This window comes from Pleurodeles waltl, chromosome 6, assembly GCF_031143425.1.
Source record: "Pleurodeles waltl isolate 20211129_DDA chromosome 6, aPleWal1.hap1.20221129, whole genome shotgun sequence".
NCBI lineage: Eukaryota > Metazoa > Chordata > Amphibia > Caudata > Salamandridae > Pleurodeles > Pleurodeles waltl.
The window spans coordinates 1,060,742,649-1,060,761,931 of NC_090445.1; the positions used below are offsets into that span (position 1 = coordinate 1,060,742,649).

The 19,283-nt window shown below is 43.5% G+C and overlaps 1 protein-coding gene across 1 annotated transcript in view; it reads left to right on the plus strand.

Annotated features, from left to right (window-relative positions):
• Nucleotides 1-3,205: 3,205 nt before the first annotated feature.
• LDLRAD2 (low density lipoprotein receptor class A domain containing 2) overlaps nt 3,206-19,283 on the plus strand; it is a 165,723-nt gene continuing 149,645 nt past the window's right edge. The window contains exon 1 of the mRNA XM_069240024.1: nt 3,206-3,714. Coding sequence (XP_069096125.1) covers nt 3,621-3,714 — 94 coding nt within the window. The 5' untranslated portion in view covers nt 3,206-3,620. The remainder of the gene's footprint in view (nt 3,715-19,283) is intronic.

Below are 19,283 nucleotides of genomic sequence, written 5' to 3' on the forward strand. Positions count from 1 at the left end.
TGACCTAATTTGTCTTCTGCTCCTGAATGTATCACTTGTTGTTAGCTGGGATTACGTGTATCATTGGCTGACTCTCTGGCCGTTTCTGCAGTTTGAATGGATGCAGTGCTTAATTTGTAAATAAAAATGTGCCGGTACTCAAAGTCCTCCTCTTAAACCCGCGGCTGCTGCAATTAAATGTGGGAACACGGAATACCGAGGCAGCGTATTCTTCAAGCCATCTTGGGTCTCTTCAATCCATTTACAGCCTCTCTCTGCCCCTTCAGCTCACTCTAGCAGCTTTCTACTTTCTCCCTGTGTGATGCTTTTTAGTTTTTCCCTTCCTCCGCCTTTCCCATATGTGTCTTTTGGTTGCAGCAAGTGCTTGAGGCAGAAGAATAAGCCCTAGCCCTCAAAAATAAGAGCCGGTGCTCAGCACCGGAAACAACAAGCACAAATTAAGCACTGAATGGATGTCTCCTTGCTCCAGAGTCTCTCATCTTTGTCTGTTGGCTGACCTCCATCCTTCCATCCTTTTCATTCCTATATGCTGGGTGATTGTGTAGTTGTTGGTGTACTTTTTAGCCCACTGTCCTTAGTTTGTCCTTACTTTTGTGCTTTGTTTTTTTCTTTTGTAAATTCTGTCTTCCTTTGAGGAGTGGTCTCATGGCCTCTATATATGGCTGGGGTGACATTACTATGGTCATTGTTTTAAGGGTTCATCTAATTATGGCTTACTTTCTCAAATTGCCATCAAGAACCAAGACTCTCAAGAGCTTAGGTGGTGAGGAACTTTTGGTTGCCTTCTGAGAGATGTCAGTCGAAGACTTGCTAAATCCTCAAAATGTGTTGACTATGACAAGGAAGAGAAACCATGGGGTAGCTTTGCCAAGATCGTGCACAAGTGCAAAGAAACGTGAAGTGGCACAAAATTTTAGGGGGGTATTTACTTTCCAGAGCAAAAAGTATTTTGCACTGGAAAGATACCCCATTTTCATTTCAAATTACCCTTTGCACTGCTTTGTTCCACTTAGAGTAAAGAGGTGTACATGGGTGGTACTTGGGTGAATCAGCACAGTTTCTGATGCTAAGTCTGATTTACTAAGATAGTCAAACTGGGCATTGTGTCAAAAAGTGATACCACCTTGAAACAGGTGCGAAATTGGAGAAATGTTTTAGTTTCTCCCAGTGATGTAACTAATCTTGAGGGGGCCCCCTGCAAAGTCCTTGGAGGGGCCTCCACTCTGGACTCACTCAGGAGCTCTCATGCCAGAGTATTGTGCTAAGGGGGCCCACTGAAGCTTGCTCCTCCCCCCACCCCACCGCACCTCGGCGGTGTGGGGGCCTTTGTTATGCCACTGCATAGTAATGATTACTACATATGTATGAACTCCTCCTCCCCCCCCCCCCCCCCCCCCCCCCCAGCGTCCTGTGCTGCCTGCTTCCTAAATACGGTGACAAACAGGGCTTCTGGGTGAGAGGTCAAGTACGTATCTTCTCTGAGCACAGGAAGGGTCTCGTTTAAGGGCTCGTGCAGTTGCCTGATTTCTGGATATGATGCAGCCTCACAATGTAAGGAGTCTGATGAAGAAGATGACTATTACCCAGTGGCCTTTTGAACCTTCTTGCTGGGAGCAAAAGCGGTGTTTCCACTGAGCCCATTGCTGCTAGACTGGGTCACAATGAAATGTTGACTTTTTCTTTATAGAGCTATTCTGCCTTCATGCCTGAAGACAAAAGCTCTCATATTCCTTTGCCATGAAATATCACAGCAGAGCTGAGGCGTGGGGAAACAGAGAAATGAAGAAAACGGAAGAAGGACAGAGAGATGCCTATAGAGCAGGAGTGAGGTGGAAGGAAAGAAAGGGAATGTCACAGGGAGAAAAAAGAAAGAAATATAGGGATAAAGAAAGTGAGAGAAAGAAGGAATGGGGGGAGAGAGGGCATAGTGAAGGCAAGGAAGCGATGAAAAATGTAAGGAAAGGAGGAAAGGTGGAGGGAATGAAAGGAAGAACAAATGGCGAAAGGAAAGAAAGTGAAAAATTAGTGAAGGAAAGGGTAACGGATGGATGGATGAATGGATTGGTGGATGGATGTGTGAGTTAAAGTACTGATGGGTGTGGGAGTACAAGTATCACGTCAAGGAAGATTTGTGCGATGCCTTGAGACATATGTCTCATTGTCCGGGGTTGCTTCAGTTCTTGGTTGCACCGTTGAGATTGCAGGAAAGTAGCCAGATAGGGCATTACTACACCGTTTATCTAATCCCTGGGCAGGAGCACCCACCTATCGCCCCTGAAGAATGTAAGCATCCGCAACGTGTACCCTCCTATGTTCTGTTTAAAGAACTATGGGCCTGATTACAACTTTGGCGGAGGAGCTTAATCCGTCCCAAATGTGACCGATATCCCGCCCACCGTATTACGCCTTCCATAGGATATAATGGACTCGTAATACGGGGGCGGGATATCCGTCACATTAGGGACGGATTAACCCCCTCCGCCAAAGTTGTAATCAGGCCCTATGTGTCATCCTGGGCAAAGTACGTCCACTGTGAAGGAAAAAAATAAAATAAACTCAGAAACACGTCTGTGGCGTTTTAGCTACTCCTGAAAAGCCTTCTCGCGCGCGTGCTTTCGGGCAGCAGTGGAGTCGGTTGCCCCGGTTAACAATCTTGTTGCCGGAGGAATGCAGAACCTCTCGAAAGTCACATGAAATAAACACACCATCAGCTGCCTCTGAGCCCCCTGAGTTTGAATGTTACATCTATGCACAGGGCCGAAGGCAGTACAGGCAGGGGCGTAGCTATCCATAATGCAAGGGCACCGGGGTTCGGACTGTTAGGGGCCTCTTGACCCCGATATGACGCCCTTTTGCTGCCAGACTGTGCGTAGGGCCCATTATTCTTGCATGAGCACCCGTGGCACCCTTGCCACACCACTGACTGTAGGTTCAGGAATTTCCTCATCCACACAGAGGAAATAATTGGCTGTTCTACAGACCAGCATCCGAAGAGGGACAGATGTGTGGTTTTATTGGCCCAGACATTGTCCGCGCTAATGCGCGAGCCGAAAATAGATGCGTAGGTCGTTAAAAACCTATTGTACAGAGAGCACAGCGCAAGCGACGTCAGCAGAGGTCTAGCCATCCTCGTTATCGTAGAATTTGCCAAATGGTCCTTTGTAAAAGAGATGCTTTCTCCTCCCACCCGTTATCCCTGTAGTTTGGGCGGGTGTAGTTGAGTTTTCTTCAGGATGGTCGCTACACAAGGTCTTCCGTGGCTCTATTAAACAGCCATAGTCGCCATGACTACCCTAGGACACAAACCTCGACCAGAGAGGAGGGGCGGAGGTGCTGAACCGCCGACAAAGGGCACCAAAGACCATTGTGGCTATAAAGGAGCGGGGGTCTCCTCAGCCCTCGCGCAGGCCGGTGACTCTAGCGATGGGCTGGGTGGCTCGCCCGCTCTTGGCCAGCCTCTGCCCCCGAGGGGGAGGAACGGGGGGCTCTCTGACGGAAGCAGGGGTGTCGTCGTGTTATCCCAGTGGCACAGCTGTTACATCCTCAGCATCCTCCTGGCCCCCACCAGCTCGCAGCGCTAGGGAGACGAGGCAGCAGCGCGCTTGGAGAGGAATGCCAAGATGGCCACGAGCAAGGGGGCAACTTTACAGCGCCTGTCAGAACTGTTTGCTCTTCTTCACTTTGTGACGAGGGGGTTGCACGCCATAGAAACAGGTACGTGCCGGCTCAGCGCCGATTAGAACTGTATATGTCCTGCTCCCCCTTTTCCACAGAAGTTATTGAATACTGTAACTGTCATTAATTCGTTTACACCCAAAGCTGTGCGTGTTGGGCGCTCTGTCGGGAGGGACGAATTTAAACAAAACTCCTGTCCCCGGGTTGACCTTAAAGCAGCAACTTGTCCCGAGGATCGAAGTTAAAATATCAAAGTATTCTCCCCTTATTACCTTACAGAACAAAGTGTTAACAAACTGGCTTTGCAGGAACAACATGTGCACAGACTCAACCCTATAGGAAAAGGTTGTTGCCAGACTAAAACGTGCAGCTAAATGTTTCCTTATTCATGCCCATAAAAGCAACTTGTTTTGAGGCGCATTCTACGTCGACTCCTTCCCAAAATTGACCTTACAGTAAGAACTTCTGGAGGTCTCATGCCTATAGCAGAAGGTGTTCCCAGATTCATTCTTATTGGAACAACTTGTTTCCAGGCTCAAACCTGCAGGAGCTAATATTTCCAGACATGACTTTGCAGGCAGAATTGGTTCCAATATTAAACTTTCTAGGACCTGTTCCCAGCCTCTTACTCATAGAAGAAACTTCTTTCTAGATCTATTATCACAAGTTACATTTGATCTCAGACTTAACCTTATAAGAACAGGTTGTTCCCAGACAGATATGTTGGGACAACATGCTCATGGATTCAGCTGTAACAACATGTCTCAGACTCAAACCTACAAGGAAAACGTGTTTTCAGACATGAACCTGACAGAAAAATGTGTTCAAGGATTACATTTTGCAAGAGAAACCTGTCCCCAAGCTCGAATTTACAGGAGAAGTTTGTTTCTAAATGTAACCTAACAGAGTAAACGTGATCCCAGGCATAACGTTACAAGGGCTGGCTGTTCCGATATTCCACTCTGTAGGAACATATTCACAAATTCGTCTGTAGTAAACTTGGTCCCAGACTTTGACCTACAGGAAAAACATGCTTACAGACACAGCCCCATAGGAAGAATGTGTTCACAGCGCTAAAAACTAGGGGAACACCTTGTTTCCAGACATGACTTGAGGGATGAATTAGTGCGCAGATTAAACTTTGCAGGGAAGAATTGCTCCCAAGCTCGATGTTACTGGAGAAGCTTGTTTCGAAACGTAACCTAACAGAATAAACGTGATCACACTCCCAACCTCAAAAGGACAGGTTGTTCAGACACCGAACTCTATAAGAATAGCACGATCACAAATTAATTCTCAATGAAATGACCCCAAAGGCAAGGTAGCAGGAACAGCATTTTTTCAGACTCAACCCTTTCGGAAGAACATGCTCAGGTATTCTGCTTTAGCAATTTGTCACTGGACTCAAACCTACAGGAACGGCAGGTTTTCAAATGCAACTTTGCAGAAACAACTTTTTTCCAAGGTTCAATTCTCGCATAACAATCTATTTCCAGGTTGTGACCTTATAGGATACGTTTGCAGCTGGACTCATTCTGAGAGCCTGCAGGAAAAGGATAAATAATTCCCCGTTTGAAATTTTCACTGTCGGTTTCACATGAACAGGGAGCTGCAAACATCTTTCTCTGGGCACCCCACCCCCACCAGTCTAAGGAAGGCTTACAGTTACTTATTTATGAATTATTTAAATGTATTTTGGATATATTTTTGTGCTACATGTAGTACCTACGTGTTGTCTTTCGAGTGCTCCAATGCTCTTTGAAGTTCTCGAAATGCACAGAAATACAATAAAATACCCACTCTCGATTTAAGAGGGACTCCTTCGATTTTTAAAGCAAAAATGGTTTTATTTCCACTCTGTCTCACCTGGACCTACATCCTCTTCTACGCTAGTTAAATGGGGAATTAATCCTCTTGATTTTATATTAAACCTTCCTCTAATCTGTTCTCGAATGTTGGCTTGTGTGGGTTACAAAAAAAAGCAATGGAGGAATTAAGATACTCTAAACCAGTGGTCTCCAAAACTTTTTAATGTCGCGCCCCCCTAGTTGAAAAATAAAAATCATTGGGCCCCCCTCAGAATTGTTTACAATTACTTTATAAAGATGGCAATGTTTAAATATGTCTAGACCTATTTAAACATTGCAGTTAAGTACTCTTACCTTTTTTTAAATGCAATAACATGCTTCTGCTTAAAACAAAGGCCTGTTTTCTGTATAGTGCTGCTTTTGGCCAGAGTCTGGTGCCCCCCGTGCGATCACTTGAGGACCCCCTAGGGGGGCCCGCCCCCAGTTTGAAGACCTCTGCTCTAAGCTAAGAGAGCATGCTTCATGTATCAAGAAGGCAGCAGGGCCCTTGAGCTAGTTGCTGCGTCAGTACCCAAAATGCGAGAGAGTGCCCCATGCCTCATTGTGATAGCACTGCCATGGCCAGAGTGCTTGCGTCACTGCCCAAGCTGAGGGCCATATTTTTCATTTTTTCCATGCAATATATTGCAGCAAGATGTCTTGCTGTGCTGCATGAAAGGGAGAGGGCAGGAATGCACCATCTATCAAGAAATGTTGCATCCCTGCTCTCTCCTTGCGCAGGCACACTTATGGCTGCAAAGCACCTACGCATTGCATGCAGGATTGTTTTTGTGCAGGAACACCTTAGTGCTCAAATCGACCCTTTGAGGCTTTTCCCTCTTTTTACGTCTGCTGTAGAACGCAGTACAAGTACAAAGAGGGAAAAACAAGGAGAAATAAAGACGTTTCTCCTCGTTATGCCTTCCCTGGGAAGGTGTAGAATGTTGATACATTCCCAGTGCTACCATTCATGGGAAATTTTGTGAATGCGCCAATATCCATGGGTGAATGTGTAGGAACATCAATGATCCGCCCATGGAACGCCTCATGGGGAAGAGTTATGCAAGGTACAACTTGTGCTGCCTTGCGTTACTCCAGATTTACCAAGCACCACAGAACCACACAAGGTGGTCTTTTGTGGCTTGGTAAATCTCATCTGCGGTTCCTGGCACCCTTGTGTTACCTTGAGCGGCGCAAGGGTGACGTGAAACCTCTGATGACTATGCCTCTGTGCCTGCATCCTTCTTCACTGCGGCAGAGGATTGAGGCTGCATCACTGCAAAGCCACGTGAGCCTTAAGCCTCAAGGGAGTAACAACAGCCCAAGCCTAGTTAGCATGCCTCGTTCTTCAAGAAGGTAGTAGGCAATGGACTATGGCGCTGTGTCACTGTGCAAGCAGAGAGTGTCTCATGCCTCAGAGTGGTAGCACTGCCATGGCCTGAGTTTCTGTGTCACTGTTGAAGCTGAATGAGTGTGCCTCTTTCTTCATGAAGGTAGCAGGCAGTGAACATAGATGCCTCCTCACTGCATTATCTGAGACTACCTCAATTGTCAGGTTGGTAGCACTACTATGAACTGAGTCACTGCCCAAGCCACGAGGGTGTGCCTCATGCCTCATGGATAGCTGAGCCTCTAGCTGAATTGCTGCATGGCCTTCTATTCCTGGTGAGAGTGTCATGCCCTAGGGTGGTAGCTCTGCTGTTCACCGAGGTGCTGTGTCACAGTACAAGCTAAGAGTGCATGCTTCATGCCTCAGGATGGTATCTGTGGTTCGGGATGGTGTGCTTCATGCCTCAGGGCGGTAGCACTGCTGGGGGGTTGAGGTGCTGTCTCACTGCCCAACCTGGGTGAGTGTACCTCATGCTTCTTGAAGAAAGAAGAACTGTTGACTGTAGTGCTGCGTCACCGCCTAAGTTGCGGCTGGTAGCACGATGGTGGGATGAGGGGATGCATCGCTGTTCATTAGACCCATTCCTGGTCCATTGGCTTCCAGGGATTTGTTTTCAAGTAGTCAAATTTTCATTGCCACCAAGACCATCTGCGGAGTCCCCCAGGGACCCTCACTCAGCCCCACCCTCTTCAATGTCTAAATGGCACTGCTCGCAAACATCGTCCGATCCCACGGCTTCAACATCATTTCCTACGCGGACGACAATCAGCTGATCCTCTCCCTCATGAAGGACCCCGCAACCGCCAAAACCAACCTCCACACCGGACTTCACGGCATCGCCAACTGGATGGAGGCAAGCCACCTCAAACTGAACTTGGAGAAGACCAAGATCATCATCTTCGGCTCCAGCAAATCAGCATGGGACGACTCCTGGTGGCCTGCCACTCTGGGAGCCGCCCCAGCGCCCACCACCCACGCATGCAACCTCGGCTTCATACTGGACTCATCGCTCACTATGACCCAACAAGTCAACGCCATCTCATCCTCATGTTTTAACACCCTTTTCATGCTTCACAAGACCTTCAGATGGATCCGCATTGAAACCAGAACGGTCACACACGCCCTTGTCAGCAGCAGACTGGACTACGGTAACGCTCTCTATGTGGGAACAACAGCCAAGCTCCAGAGAAAACTTCAGCGCATCCAGAACGCCCCTGCATGACTCATCCTCAACCTCCCTCGCCACGAACACATCTCAGGCCACCTCAGAGACCTCCACTGGCTCCCGTCAACAAAAGGATCATCTTCAAACTCCTAACCCACGCTCACACAGCTCTGCACGACACCGGACCTGCCTACCTCAACGAGCGTCTCAACTGCCACACCCCGACACGTCAGCTCCGCTCCGCCAACCTCACTATCACCACCATCCGTGCGTCCACCGCACCACAGCCAGCAGCAGATCCTTCTCCCACCTTGACGCCAAAACCTGGAACTCCCTCCCTGTCAACCTACGTCCGACCCAGGACCTCCTGGCCTTCAGGAAGCGCCTCAAGACCTGGCTCTTTGAGCAGTAGCACCCCTCCACCTCCCAGTGCCTTGAGACCCTACCGGGTAAGTAGCGCACTTAACAAATTACTGATTGATTGATTGATTGATTGTGTGTTTTCTAGTAGCCACATTTAATCCAATATGCAGCAATTTAATCCTGCAGCAAACATTTGTAACTGAACCAATGGGTTTTTTACCAGTGCCACAAATAAATTCCTCTGAAAGACTTAAATGACTGGAGTAGAGCTAATCATGCAGGAGAGATTATATATAAGATGCAATATAAAATGAGATGTTGTTATTATTGACCTTTGTTTTATTACAAAGAGCATATTTCCACAAGCTGATTCAAGGAATCATATGGCCTGATTTAGATCTTGGCGGAGGGAATACTCCATCACAAACGTGACACAGATCATGTCCGCCTTAGTACGATCTCCGTAGGATACCATGGGATCGTAATGAGGCAGACGGGATATCCATCACGTTTGTGACGGAGTATTCTCCTCCTCCAGGATCTTAATCAGGCTCATAGTCATTGCTCCCTGCACTCCCTAGATAAAAATGTGTCTATACGTTTAAAAAAATAAATGGAAGCTAGCAGTCCCTTAAAAATCTGTCTCATATTTTCTTATTGCAGCTTACTTTTGCATTTCTTGTCATCTGTAATAAGAAAATTAAGTAGCTAACATACTATAACAACTAATTTATTTCAGTTAATTTATGATGTCACAGTGGGCTTCATTATGACCCACTGCCAGGGCTGTGGTGGCAGTCGGACCACCGCCAGTGTGGTGGTCAGACAGCCACATTATGACCATGGCGGTTCCGCCACTGTCGAACCGTCAGCACCGCCACTTCTCCTCCACTGGAGGTGCTGACGGTCCTAATCCGCCAGGGCATTGCTGAGAGACCCTCTCAGCTGGCAATTACATGGCGGTAGCCCTGCCATGTAAATGCTGGCGGAGACGGGGTGCAGGGTTCTCCAGGGGGGCCCCTGCAATGTCCATGCACTTGGCTAGGGCAGTGCAGGGGCCCCCCTGGCCAGCCCCGTGGCGATTTTCACGACAGGTGCTGGTGCACCCTACGAACTACAGCATTGCCACCGGCTCTATTATAAGCAGGAGTCAATGTTGTAGTCCGTTTCCCACTGGGCCAGCAGGCAGAAACAGAGTTTCTTAATAGGGCCCACGGGAAGGGGACCGCACAGGCAGTAACCTGACCACTGGAGTTGGTGGACCTCAACGTCTCTGCCAGAGCCAATAGAAAGTGTGAAGGGCAGTTTTTTTTCAGCAGAACGTTTAACTGACACTTAAACAACTAAAGAGAAAGCTAGCTTTTCAAGCCTATTCTTCCAAACTTTCCAATGAATATACAAATGGCAGCATGCTTTTTTCTACAGCTGGGATAATGTACTAAACAGTGGGACGACTATTAGGCATGTTACTACACATTCTACACTTACAGACATGCTTATAAAATGTTTTTGCAACAAATAACAGGCTAGATTCCGCACTTATTCTATATATCTGCCACTATACTCTTTCAAAGGAAGGATCAGGAGGTCAAGAATTTAAACTTTTGGACGAATGGATAATGATGTGATCACATAGTATAATGAATACAATTTCTTCTGCCATACTTTAAAATGATATTGCAAGACACCTCTGAGTTCCATGGACAGTATAAAAGAACCCAATCTATGGCTTTGTTCTTTTACATGAGTACTTTATTGTATGTATAACACGTGGGAGTCTGCAATCCCTGTATACAAAATGTCTTTAATTTCCTTATTACAGGATAGATGTTACTTACCTAGTCTCCTGAAATAAAGCATACTGTAGTTGCTCAACTGTAATACATTATTATAGTTCAATTGTGATATCATAATGTCTACTACTAAAGCCAGGACACCCAGACACCACTTAAACAATATGAAAGAGGAAACTAGCTTTTTAAACATATTCTTCCAAACCTTTTAGAAAATCTGCAGTCAGTTTATGGTAACATGTTTTTACTGCACTATGGTGGTTAAATACATGAGAGTAAGATTATCTCTGCTTCTTCCTCCAACATAGTCTAATACACAAAAGTAGCCTTAATAGAAACAGTGTGAGATTATGTGTTTGAAGGAAACTACAAACTGGATGATGTTTTATTTCATCCTTCTCATCATCAAATCTTTATTCAGTCCAATTAACATGCGTAAAAGCACATGTAATACACAGTAATGAATAAAACAGGAAATACAGAGCAAATACTAAAACTTCACATCAGTTTTGGCCCCTTCCCAATGCCAGTAAATAAAACAGGAATACAAATTTAACAACATATCATATATTAAAATGGTCTTTCTAAAAAAATCACTCAAGTGACATACGTTTTCTGTAATTTATGATGTTGTATTTATTTACACAATACAGGTTTCATATTCAAGATACATTACCTGCAACCAGATAATTACTTTGTTCAGAAGGAGCAACAGCCAAGAATGTAACTCATAGTAAAGGGGGAAGATGATGGCGTGACCATCTATTAGAAGGAATAAAGTACCCACTACAGCACATAAAATGATGCAGTCTCTTTCTTCTATATGATTACAGAGCTGCTCTGTGGCTTGCAATATCCTTAAAGCATACATAGTCGGTGCTTTATCCTATGCATTCTTATTCTGCACTTTATGATGGTTGTAGCAAATTAGCTAAAAACACCCTTTTTGTTAATAGGAGATTGCAAGTCACTGAGAAGTTCATAATCACGTAGAGGGAGAAAGCAGATGGACAGATTTCTTTACAATGTCCTTTTAATATACAGCAGAGGTATTTTATTCTTCACAAAAACATGAGTACATCCTTTCTTTCCACAACAAGCCCTTTTTCTAAATATTTGGTCTCTTGCTTCTCCTTCTAAAAAGTAGAATAATTAAGGAACATACATTGAAAATAAAAAAGCCATTACGCAGTCTGTAGTTTGTTGCAAGGATATGAACCAACTGGGGGTTAGAACGTGTTGTGACATACACATTGTTGCTTTCTTGTAAAGTCCTCCAGTCGTGCAATAAATAAAATATGTACCATAAATATATCTTTAGCACCTAATGATGGGGAATTTTCTGAGGTAAAAAGTTAAGACAAAGAGGAATGAAAACGTAGATAACCCCTTTTTGTTTAAGCAAAAGCAGTAATTGTGCTCAGGGACCTACCTCTTAAACTGCGACTGGCTCAGATATACCACCCAGGCATCATAACTCAATTGAAATAGATAATAACAGTACATTAGAAGTATCATCTTTTTATTGCATGTGTGTTGTAATGTCACTAAAGAGTAATTAAGAAATTAGATGTGGTCATTGGGGCTTCCATGTATTATTACACTTTAAAGTGTACTATTTCTACACTTACTAGTATGCTCATTATAACATTATTATGCTCACTAATAAGTAAATTGTTATTGTGTATTACACAGACAATTTTAATAAGCTTCCGATTGTGCGTATGATATATGACTGATTATCCCGTGGCTAACTCTGTCCCAGCCAATTTGACTTTCAGATGCTGCAGCCAAATTATCCGTACATGCCAGCCCACCTCCTGTGGCAAGATTCAAACGATAGGCCACATTAAGGGTTTGGCAAGAGTTACTCTGTCACAGATATGATGAATAGCCCCTCTGCCTTGTTAGAATCTAATGCACTTTTAATAAGAAGAATATAACATCCATCACGTTTGTTACGGAGTAACACTCCGCCCAACTCTAAACTAGGTCCTAAGTCTTGTCCACGTTTGCCTTTAGGCTGGTCTCTGTGGCTCTTTCCTCGGGCTTGCTTTTCCGAGAGGCGGGTGGGTGAGATGGTAACCAAGCAGTGTGCCAAGTTATGCCTTGTTGGTACATTTCATTGGGGAATGCTTACAGCCTCCTGTTCCCGGAAACCAAGCTCTTGCCACATGCAGAAGTCAGGTTTTTGGCAATGTCGGAGTCCTCGAGGGACAAACAAGCAGAGCAAGAGACACTCTAGGAGGCCTTTCACTAGAAAGGGATGGCAATGTGACCTGTTTCTCGAGTCCTGGAACAGGAAACAACACCACATGTTGTTTTCTTTTCTATGCTTGCCATGTCTTTTATCAGCACCTAACCAAACATATAATTTTACTGTTTGCTTCATAAATTACATTTTCAATCAGGAACCAACAAAGAACAGAATACATATGTCTGACTTCCGCACAACAGTAATTAAGCTATCCACCTGTCTGTGTATCCATTCATCCAGCCACCCACATTTCTATCCCTCAATCTAGCCACTAATTCTTGAATCTGTTCATCCAAACATGTGTCCATTAAACTATTCATCTACTTATCATTCATGTATCCATCCATAGATCTAACAATCATCCACCATATATCTAATCCACACACTCCTGTCCTTGCATATACCATGTAGTATGATCCAATATCTCTGTAGAGCAGTGGTTCCCAACCTTTTGACTCCTCAGGACCCCAACTGAATCACTACTGGAAGTCAAGGACCACCAAGCAATTTGTGCGATTTAAATTTCAAACATTAAAAAAAAAATAAAAAAATCACAAACAAGCACACTCAAAACAAATACTCAAATTACTAAAGATATAATTATTTAATATTGGAAAAAATATGCAAAAATCAAAAACCTTTATTGGGAAGGTTGGCATTGCATCTCGGCATCTAGCTTTTGAATGCTTTGGTTTTACTTAGGAAAACTGAACCCTCAGGTCAGATTCTACATTTCCCAAGTGATTTCTGTTTGTATTTTGTAGGTACATAAGCTCTGAGAAAGCTTTTTCACATAAATATGTGGTGGGTAAAGAAAGTAAAACCATGAGGGCCTCTCATCTCTCCATACCCTCTCTGTCACATGTAATTAATTTGTTTTATAGCACCTCTCATACCAGTGTAGGATGTTGGAGCACTTTACATGGGACGACAAGGTGTAGGATTCGCATGTCATCAACACTTGTAGGCATTTGCTGAGAGTGCTTGGTCTGGAGAAGCACAAACCTAGGATTTAGAACATAACACAGTGGTTAGAGTTGACTTTAATAATAAGAATGTATTTCTATGCAAGCAAACCTTTTTCAGTAGCATGAGGAAAATGAAGGACTGGATATAACTTTCTGATTTGTGCCATGCAGTTTGCATGCAGCTCTTTGATAGCAGTTTATAGCTCACTGGGCTAGATTACGATTGTAACTTATGAACTGCACTGTAACAAAAAAAACTATGTGACAAAAGCAGTAGCCCACTGTGCTATGCACATAAAATACTGTTCTTTGCCTGAAACACGTTCTTTGCAGCTGGCATATTAACGATCTGCGCTTCCTTAAGTGAGTCGCAACTGCGACTAGCCAAAACTCCAATCTCTCTTCAGCAGGTACATTAATTACCAGAGTTATCTTGACGCTTTTATTTTTGCCTGAAAGATGCTGGTGTACAAGGGATTTCGCAGTGCTTTTAAAACTGATGCACAAAGGAAGTAATAAATATAAAACCATGTGTTTCTATCAGAGGTCCCAGCTGACCCGGGCCTGCGGATTCCCTGGAAATGTGTCACGGGTCCCTGGGGGGCTGCGGATCATAGTTTGGGAACCACAGCTGTAGAGGGTTCTGATGGCAATGTAAATCATAAGGCTGGGGGCTGAGTGATCTGCATTTGTCACTACAACCCACAATGGCAAGAGAGGACAATATTACACATATTGCCTATTACATGTTTTATATTACATGTTTATTTTAGAGAAGCAAACTTGAAAAACGTTTTTTTTTCAAACAGGGAAATATTTATTAAACCCAGGAAGTTGAATATTGTGCTCCACTGTTTGGTTAAAGAAAAGCACAATAGTTATATGGCAGAATGCCGAATTGTACACAAAACACCACTTTGTTTTGTTAAAAACACATACTGCCTTTAAAGTAGACCATTGAAGCCTCTAGGTTCAGCTGATAATGGTCCCAGGTAGAAATTCTAATGTTTAGGTTTTGTTTACCTTTTCTAAATGGATTATTGATAAAACACTTGACATTGTCTGGGCCAGTGGAATAATGTAATTTTGTGGCTGCCTTGTTTATTACATAATAATGGATTAATTGCATTTACCACATAATATTCCACATTATTGGCAGTTTTTAGTAAAACAGATTGGACATGATGTACTAAGAATCGATTTGCAAAAAGTGGTTGCATGACGTTTTGTAAATGGACTCATTTTGTGAACCTACAGATGTACTATTTGGTAAATTTGCCTAAATCCCCATTCACAGGGTCGCAGAATGACCTGCCTAATGTATATTCATCTAGGCAAGCCACAATTTGAGATCACTTACAATTGGCTACTAATACAGGGTGGAGGGCCTGCAAGAGACAGCAGACCACAATTCCGGTGTTTGCATCCCAGAACAGGAAACTTTTTTTTTTCTAAAGCAGACAGAGGGACATATTTACAAGAAAGTGTTGCATCAGCATTGATACACCACTTTCCTTGCTCCCCCTGCACTCCCTAACGCCACCATGGGTGCGCCATATTTACAATACGTATCACCATAGTGCACTATACCACAAAAGCGTCAACATTTTTGGTGCTATTATGGTGCTTTGTTGCACTGGCAGCAACATTTTTAATGCTAGTCCAGCAAAACACGGGGAGGCCATAAGAGATTATAGGTGCGTCATTTTAATGCCTACCCTGAGCAGGCATTAACCACGATGCCACAAATGACACAGTGACATCTAGTAAATTTCACTGCACCATTTTTTGGGCCTACCTACGTGGGAACACCCTCCTTGCATACATTATGTCTGGTGCAGGCATAATGTGGCGCAAGGGGTTACAAAGTGGCGCAATGCATGAATTGCGCAACTTTGTAAATATGGCATGGGGAAATTGCCTCCTTAATGCCATATTAGCTAAAAAAAAAAATGACATTAGTGTGGCGCAATAAAGGCACAAGCGGCTTGTAATTTTGCCCTTGAGTTCCTGAAAGGAATTAGTGTAACTTTAAAAAATATAAGTTTATCATTTTGGAAATCATTGGGAACAGAAGGCAGTGCTCCCCTAGATCATCAATCAATCAATCAATCAATCTATTTCTAAAGCGCACTACATACCCGTGAGGGTTTCAAGGTGCTGGGGGTGGGGTGCTGCTACTGATCGAAGAGCCAGGTCTTGAGGTGTCTTCTGAAGGTGAGCAGGTCCTGGATCTGTCTTAGGTCAGACGGGAGGGTGTTCCAGGTCTTGGCGGCGAGGTAAGAGAAGGATCTGCCGCCGGAGGATCTGCGCCGGATGTGGGGGACGGAGGCCTCCTTCTCCTCCCAAGGCTGCAAACACAATTTGCTAAGGGCAAGGTATCCCAAAGGGAATCATTCTCCTTTGGAAATCAGTTACCACCTCCTTTGAGGCGTCAGTAACAAGTCAATGGTTGGCAACCGAAATTGTAGTCACAAACCGTTCACACATACAATACTGAATTGCAGATTGGAAGGAACATCCCTTTAAAGTCTCTTCCAACTTGCGATTCAGTATGGGTCTCAAAACTAATGTTACGAGTCGGAAACACATTAACGAGTCATAAAATGGGGTTATCACTTTGGAAATAGCCATTTTGCAGTTGCACACTCTGTGATGTTGCAAATCACAGGGTTTGCAATTATGAAAGAACTTGGTGCATCTGGCTTGTTATATAATACTATCAGAGAACATGTTGCAATTTACGACTTAATTTACTTTTCTTGTCACCTAATTTAAAAAGCCATTCAACATCAACTGATTTGATCCTGCTTTGATGCATATAATTCTCGTGGCCTTGTCAGTAGCAGAGCTTTGCAGAGAGTTTGACTTTAATTATGATAATGAACCCCATATTTTAGGGGGATCCATGAAATACTTTCCATGCATTCTATAGGGTACGGTTTAGATTGTGTTGGGTCCATTAAGTATTTCATTCTTCTGACATCGATAAACTGAATACAGTAGACCTAGATCAATAACAATGCCTCAAACTACAGCTCTACGGCTCTGTCTGCCAGGGCAATAGGCAGTTTCACATTTTTGAAATGCACTCAACAGTTTTGAGATTATCCAGAATATGGTATAAATGAGGTGAAGCACACTAGGCATTGTAAAATTCAAAAGAGGTGTTTAGGAAGGGCCACCCTGAACTGGGAAATTCTGTTTATTGGAGAGTATAATACAACAAAAAAGAAAACCTATTAAATGTGTAGTGCTTCTTAGAGGCTACTTAGCAATGTGAAAGCTACTGATAAGTAGGTTTAAAGGATAAAAGTGTAAGTCAGTTACCCATGCAAAAATATATACTGGCACACAAGATCCAAACCATGTCTGCTGTACATTTCAGTGCATATTACTGGAGGTGATAAGGTCTATTCCCCACACAAGGACCCAGATATACAAGCATTCGCAATGCAATGTCATCTTTTGACAACATGGCCCATGAGCAAAAAACAAAAAAAAACATGAGTGGAAACTGAGAAAAGACGACTTAACAAAATAAAATAAAATTAGCTTTAAAAAAAAAAAACCTTTGCAATTTTGTTTGCCCTGCTGGGTACATTTTTGCCAGTCACAAGCCTTCTGTTTGCAGGGCACTCAAAGTTACAAAAAAATAGTACCTCGATCACGTCAAGAACAGCGGACGGGCACCAATTAAGTTGAAATCAATTAGTGCTTGATCCCTGCTTCTCACCGAGGAACAGAAAAGGTGCCAGACATAACTTGACAAATTATGGGGCTGTAAAGAAGAGTGCCACGCACACCAACAAATGGTGGGTGACAGGTGGGCTCCAAGCCCTTAACTGATCACAACAGCGTCTTGCATACGAAACACATGCGCAAGTGTATGCATTCACAGGCTCAACCCTAAAAAGAAATTAGCAACGCAGTATAGCAAGTAAAGTTGTTGCACTGTTTTGCGTGATCAGTGCCATATCTACTAAGATTAGACACTGTTCTGCTCTTTTCTGATGCTGGCCCACTTCAAGCTGCCATGCGCCAACACAGACACCCTTGCTCCATAGTGCAAGTGTGTCTGTGTTGTGGTAAGCATAGCTTTTGTGGAGGGACTCCATTCCTGCACCAAAGCCATACTTTAAAGCATTTCTCTCTTTGCATGTGTGGTATACAATTCAGCACACACATAAAGAGGAGAAAAAGAAGAGACATTATAACCTTTCTCCTTGTTATGCCTGCCGCAGGGAGGGCAGGATTCTAAAGCAAAACCTTGTCTACAATTCTTTCTATATAGGGGTTTGTGTGTTAATTTTGGTTAAAATCCAACAAAAATTGCACTTTTTATTGGATTGCAAATACCAACACAACACTTTGTGTTGGGTTTACATTAAATAAGTAAGGCAAAACCAATGCAAATTCTTTGCATATCTGTGCCTGTGGATGCAGAAGTGCAGCAAGTGTGGGAAGGTCAGAGCAATTTAGAGAATATCCTAAAATTATGACTGTATGGATATGCATTCCAGTCATTTAAAATGACAACTCCCTTTGTAAAAAATATTTCCAACCCATGGTTAGGTGCAGTCACCACAAGAAATTTTCTATAGCTCCACATTGTGTGAAACAGCATTTAAAAAGGATTTTGCTTTTTAGGCATATGCGCAGAAGGTTTTGTGAATTAAGACTCAGTGTGTGCTGGATCTTGAGATTAGGATACAGTGAAAATGTCATGATAGCTAAAATGTACTCATATGGGTCGACATAGCTCATTGCAAAAAACTTTTTCAAGAAGTCTTTGTAAATCCACCCTCTAGTATTGTTTTCACGGCAGCACACAGGGGCATATTTACTATTATTTCACACGATGTAGCGCAGCAAAAGAACTTTCGGCGCCATGTTGTGTGAAAGAGGGAAATCAAAAATGCTCCATATTTTATTGGCTTAGCGCCAAAGCTGCCACCTTTCCACAATAACTGTACAGAAACAACTCAAAGAGCCATTTTTCTCTTTTTATGTGTGACGAAGAATGCATCTTGCACAGAAAGAGGAAATGACGAAGAGAAAAAACAATGTTCTCCTCTTTACAACATCTTCTGGGAGGCGTACCGATTTAATACAATCCCAGCTTTACAAACCTTTATAAATCTGGTTGCATCAAATCCATGGGTTGATGCACAGGAACACCCGGGCTCCACTCATGGAACGTCCACAAGCTTGAAATGTAACGTAGCGCAACGCACACCACTGTGTTGCGTTGCATTTCTTTACAAAGCCATGCATTACAGAGCAAATTGCCCCTTGTGTAGCTTTGTGAATCTTACCGAAGCCTTGCATTGTTCTTGCACCACCTTGCACAATTCAAGGACAACGTAAAGGCTTAGTAAATCTGGACCACAATATCCTTGAATTCTATGGGGTAATGGGTGCAGCACTGTAACGTAGATAGCCCGGGAGCACTAAGAGCAAGGTCACTGGAATTATGCGACAGCTCCTATTTTTGCTTAATTATAGATTTACCACTTTTGCCATACAATCTATCATACGCCGCATAATCTTCAGATTTTAACAAAAAACATTTTGTTCCTAGCTCAAACGGTTCAAAAGTGAGTAAAAAAGGCAGTGTCACATTTTGCTGCGCAGTGGAAGGCCCTTTACAAAGGTTGACTGTCCACTTTCTATTGCTTATTGCTTGCTATGTTTGGGTGTTATACTGGTACTAATGAGGTGCAACCAATGCCCCGACAGTGGTAACAAGTTTAAACATGACAAATTAATTAATACTATCACAAAATGTGCTGCATTAAGCCACATAATTTGCCTTTTCTTGC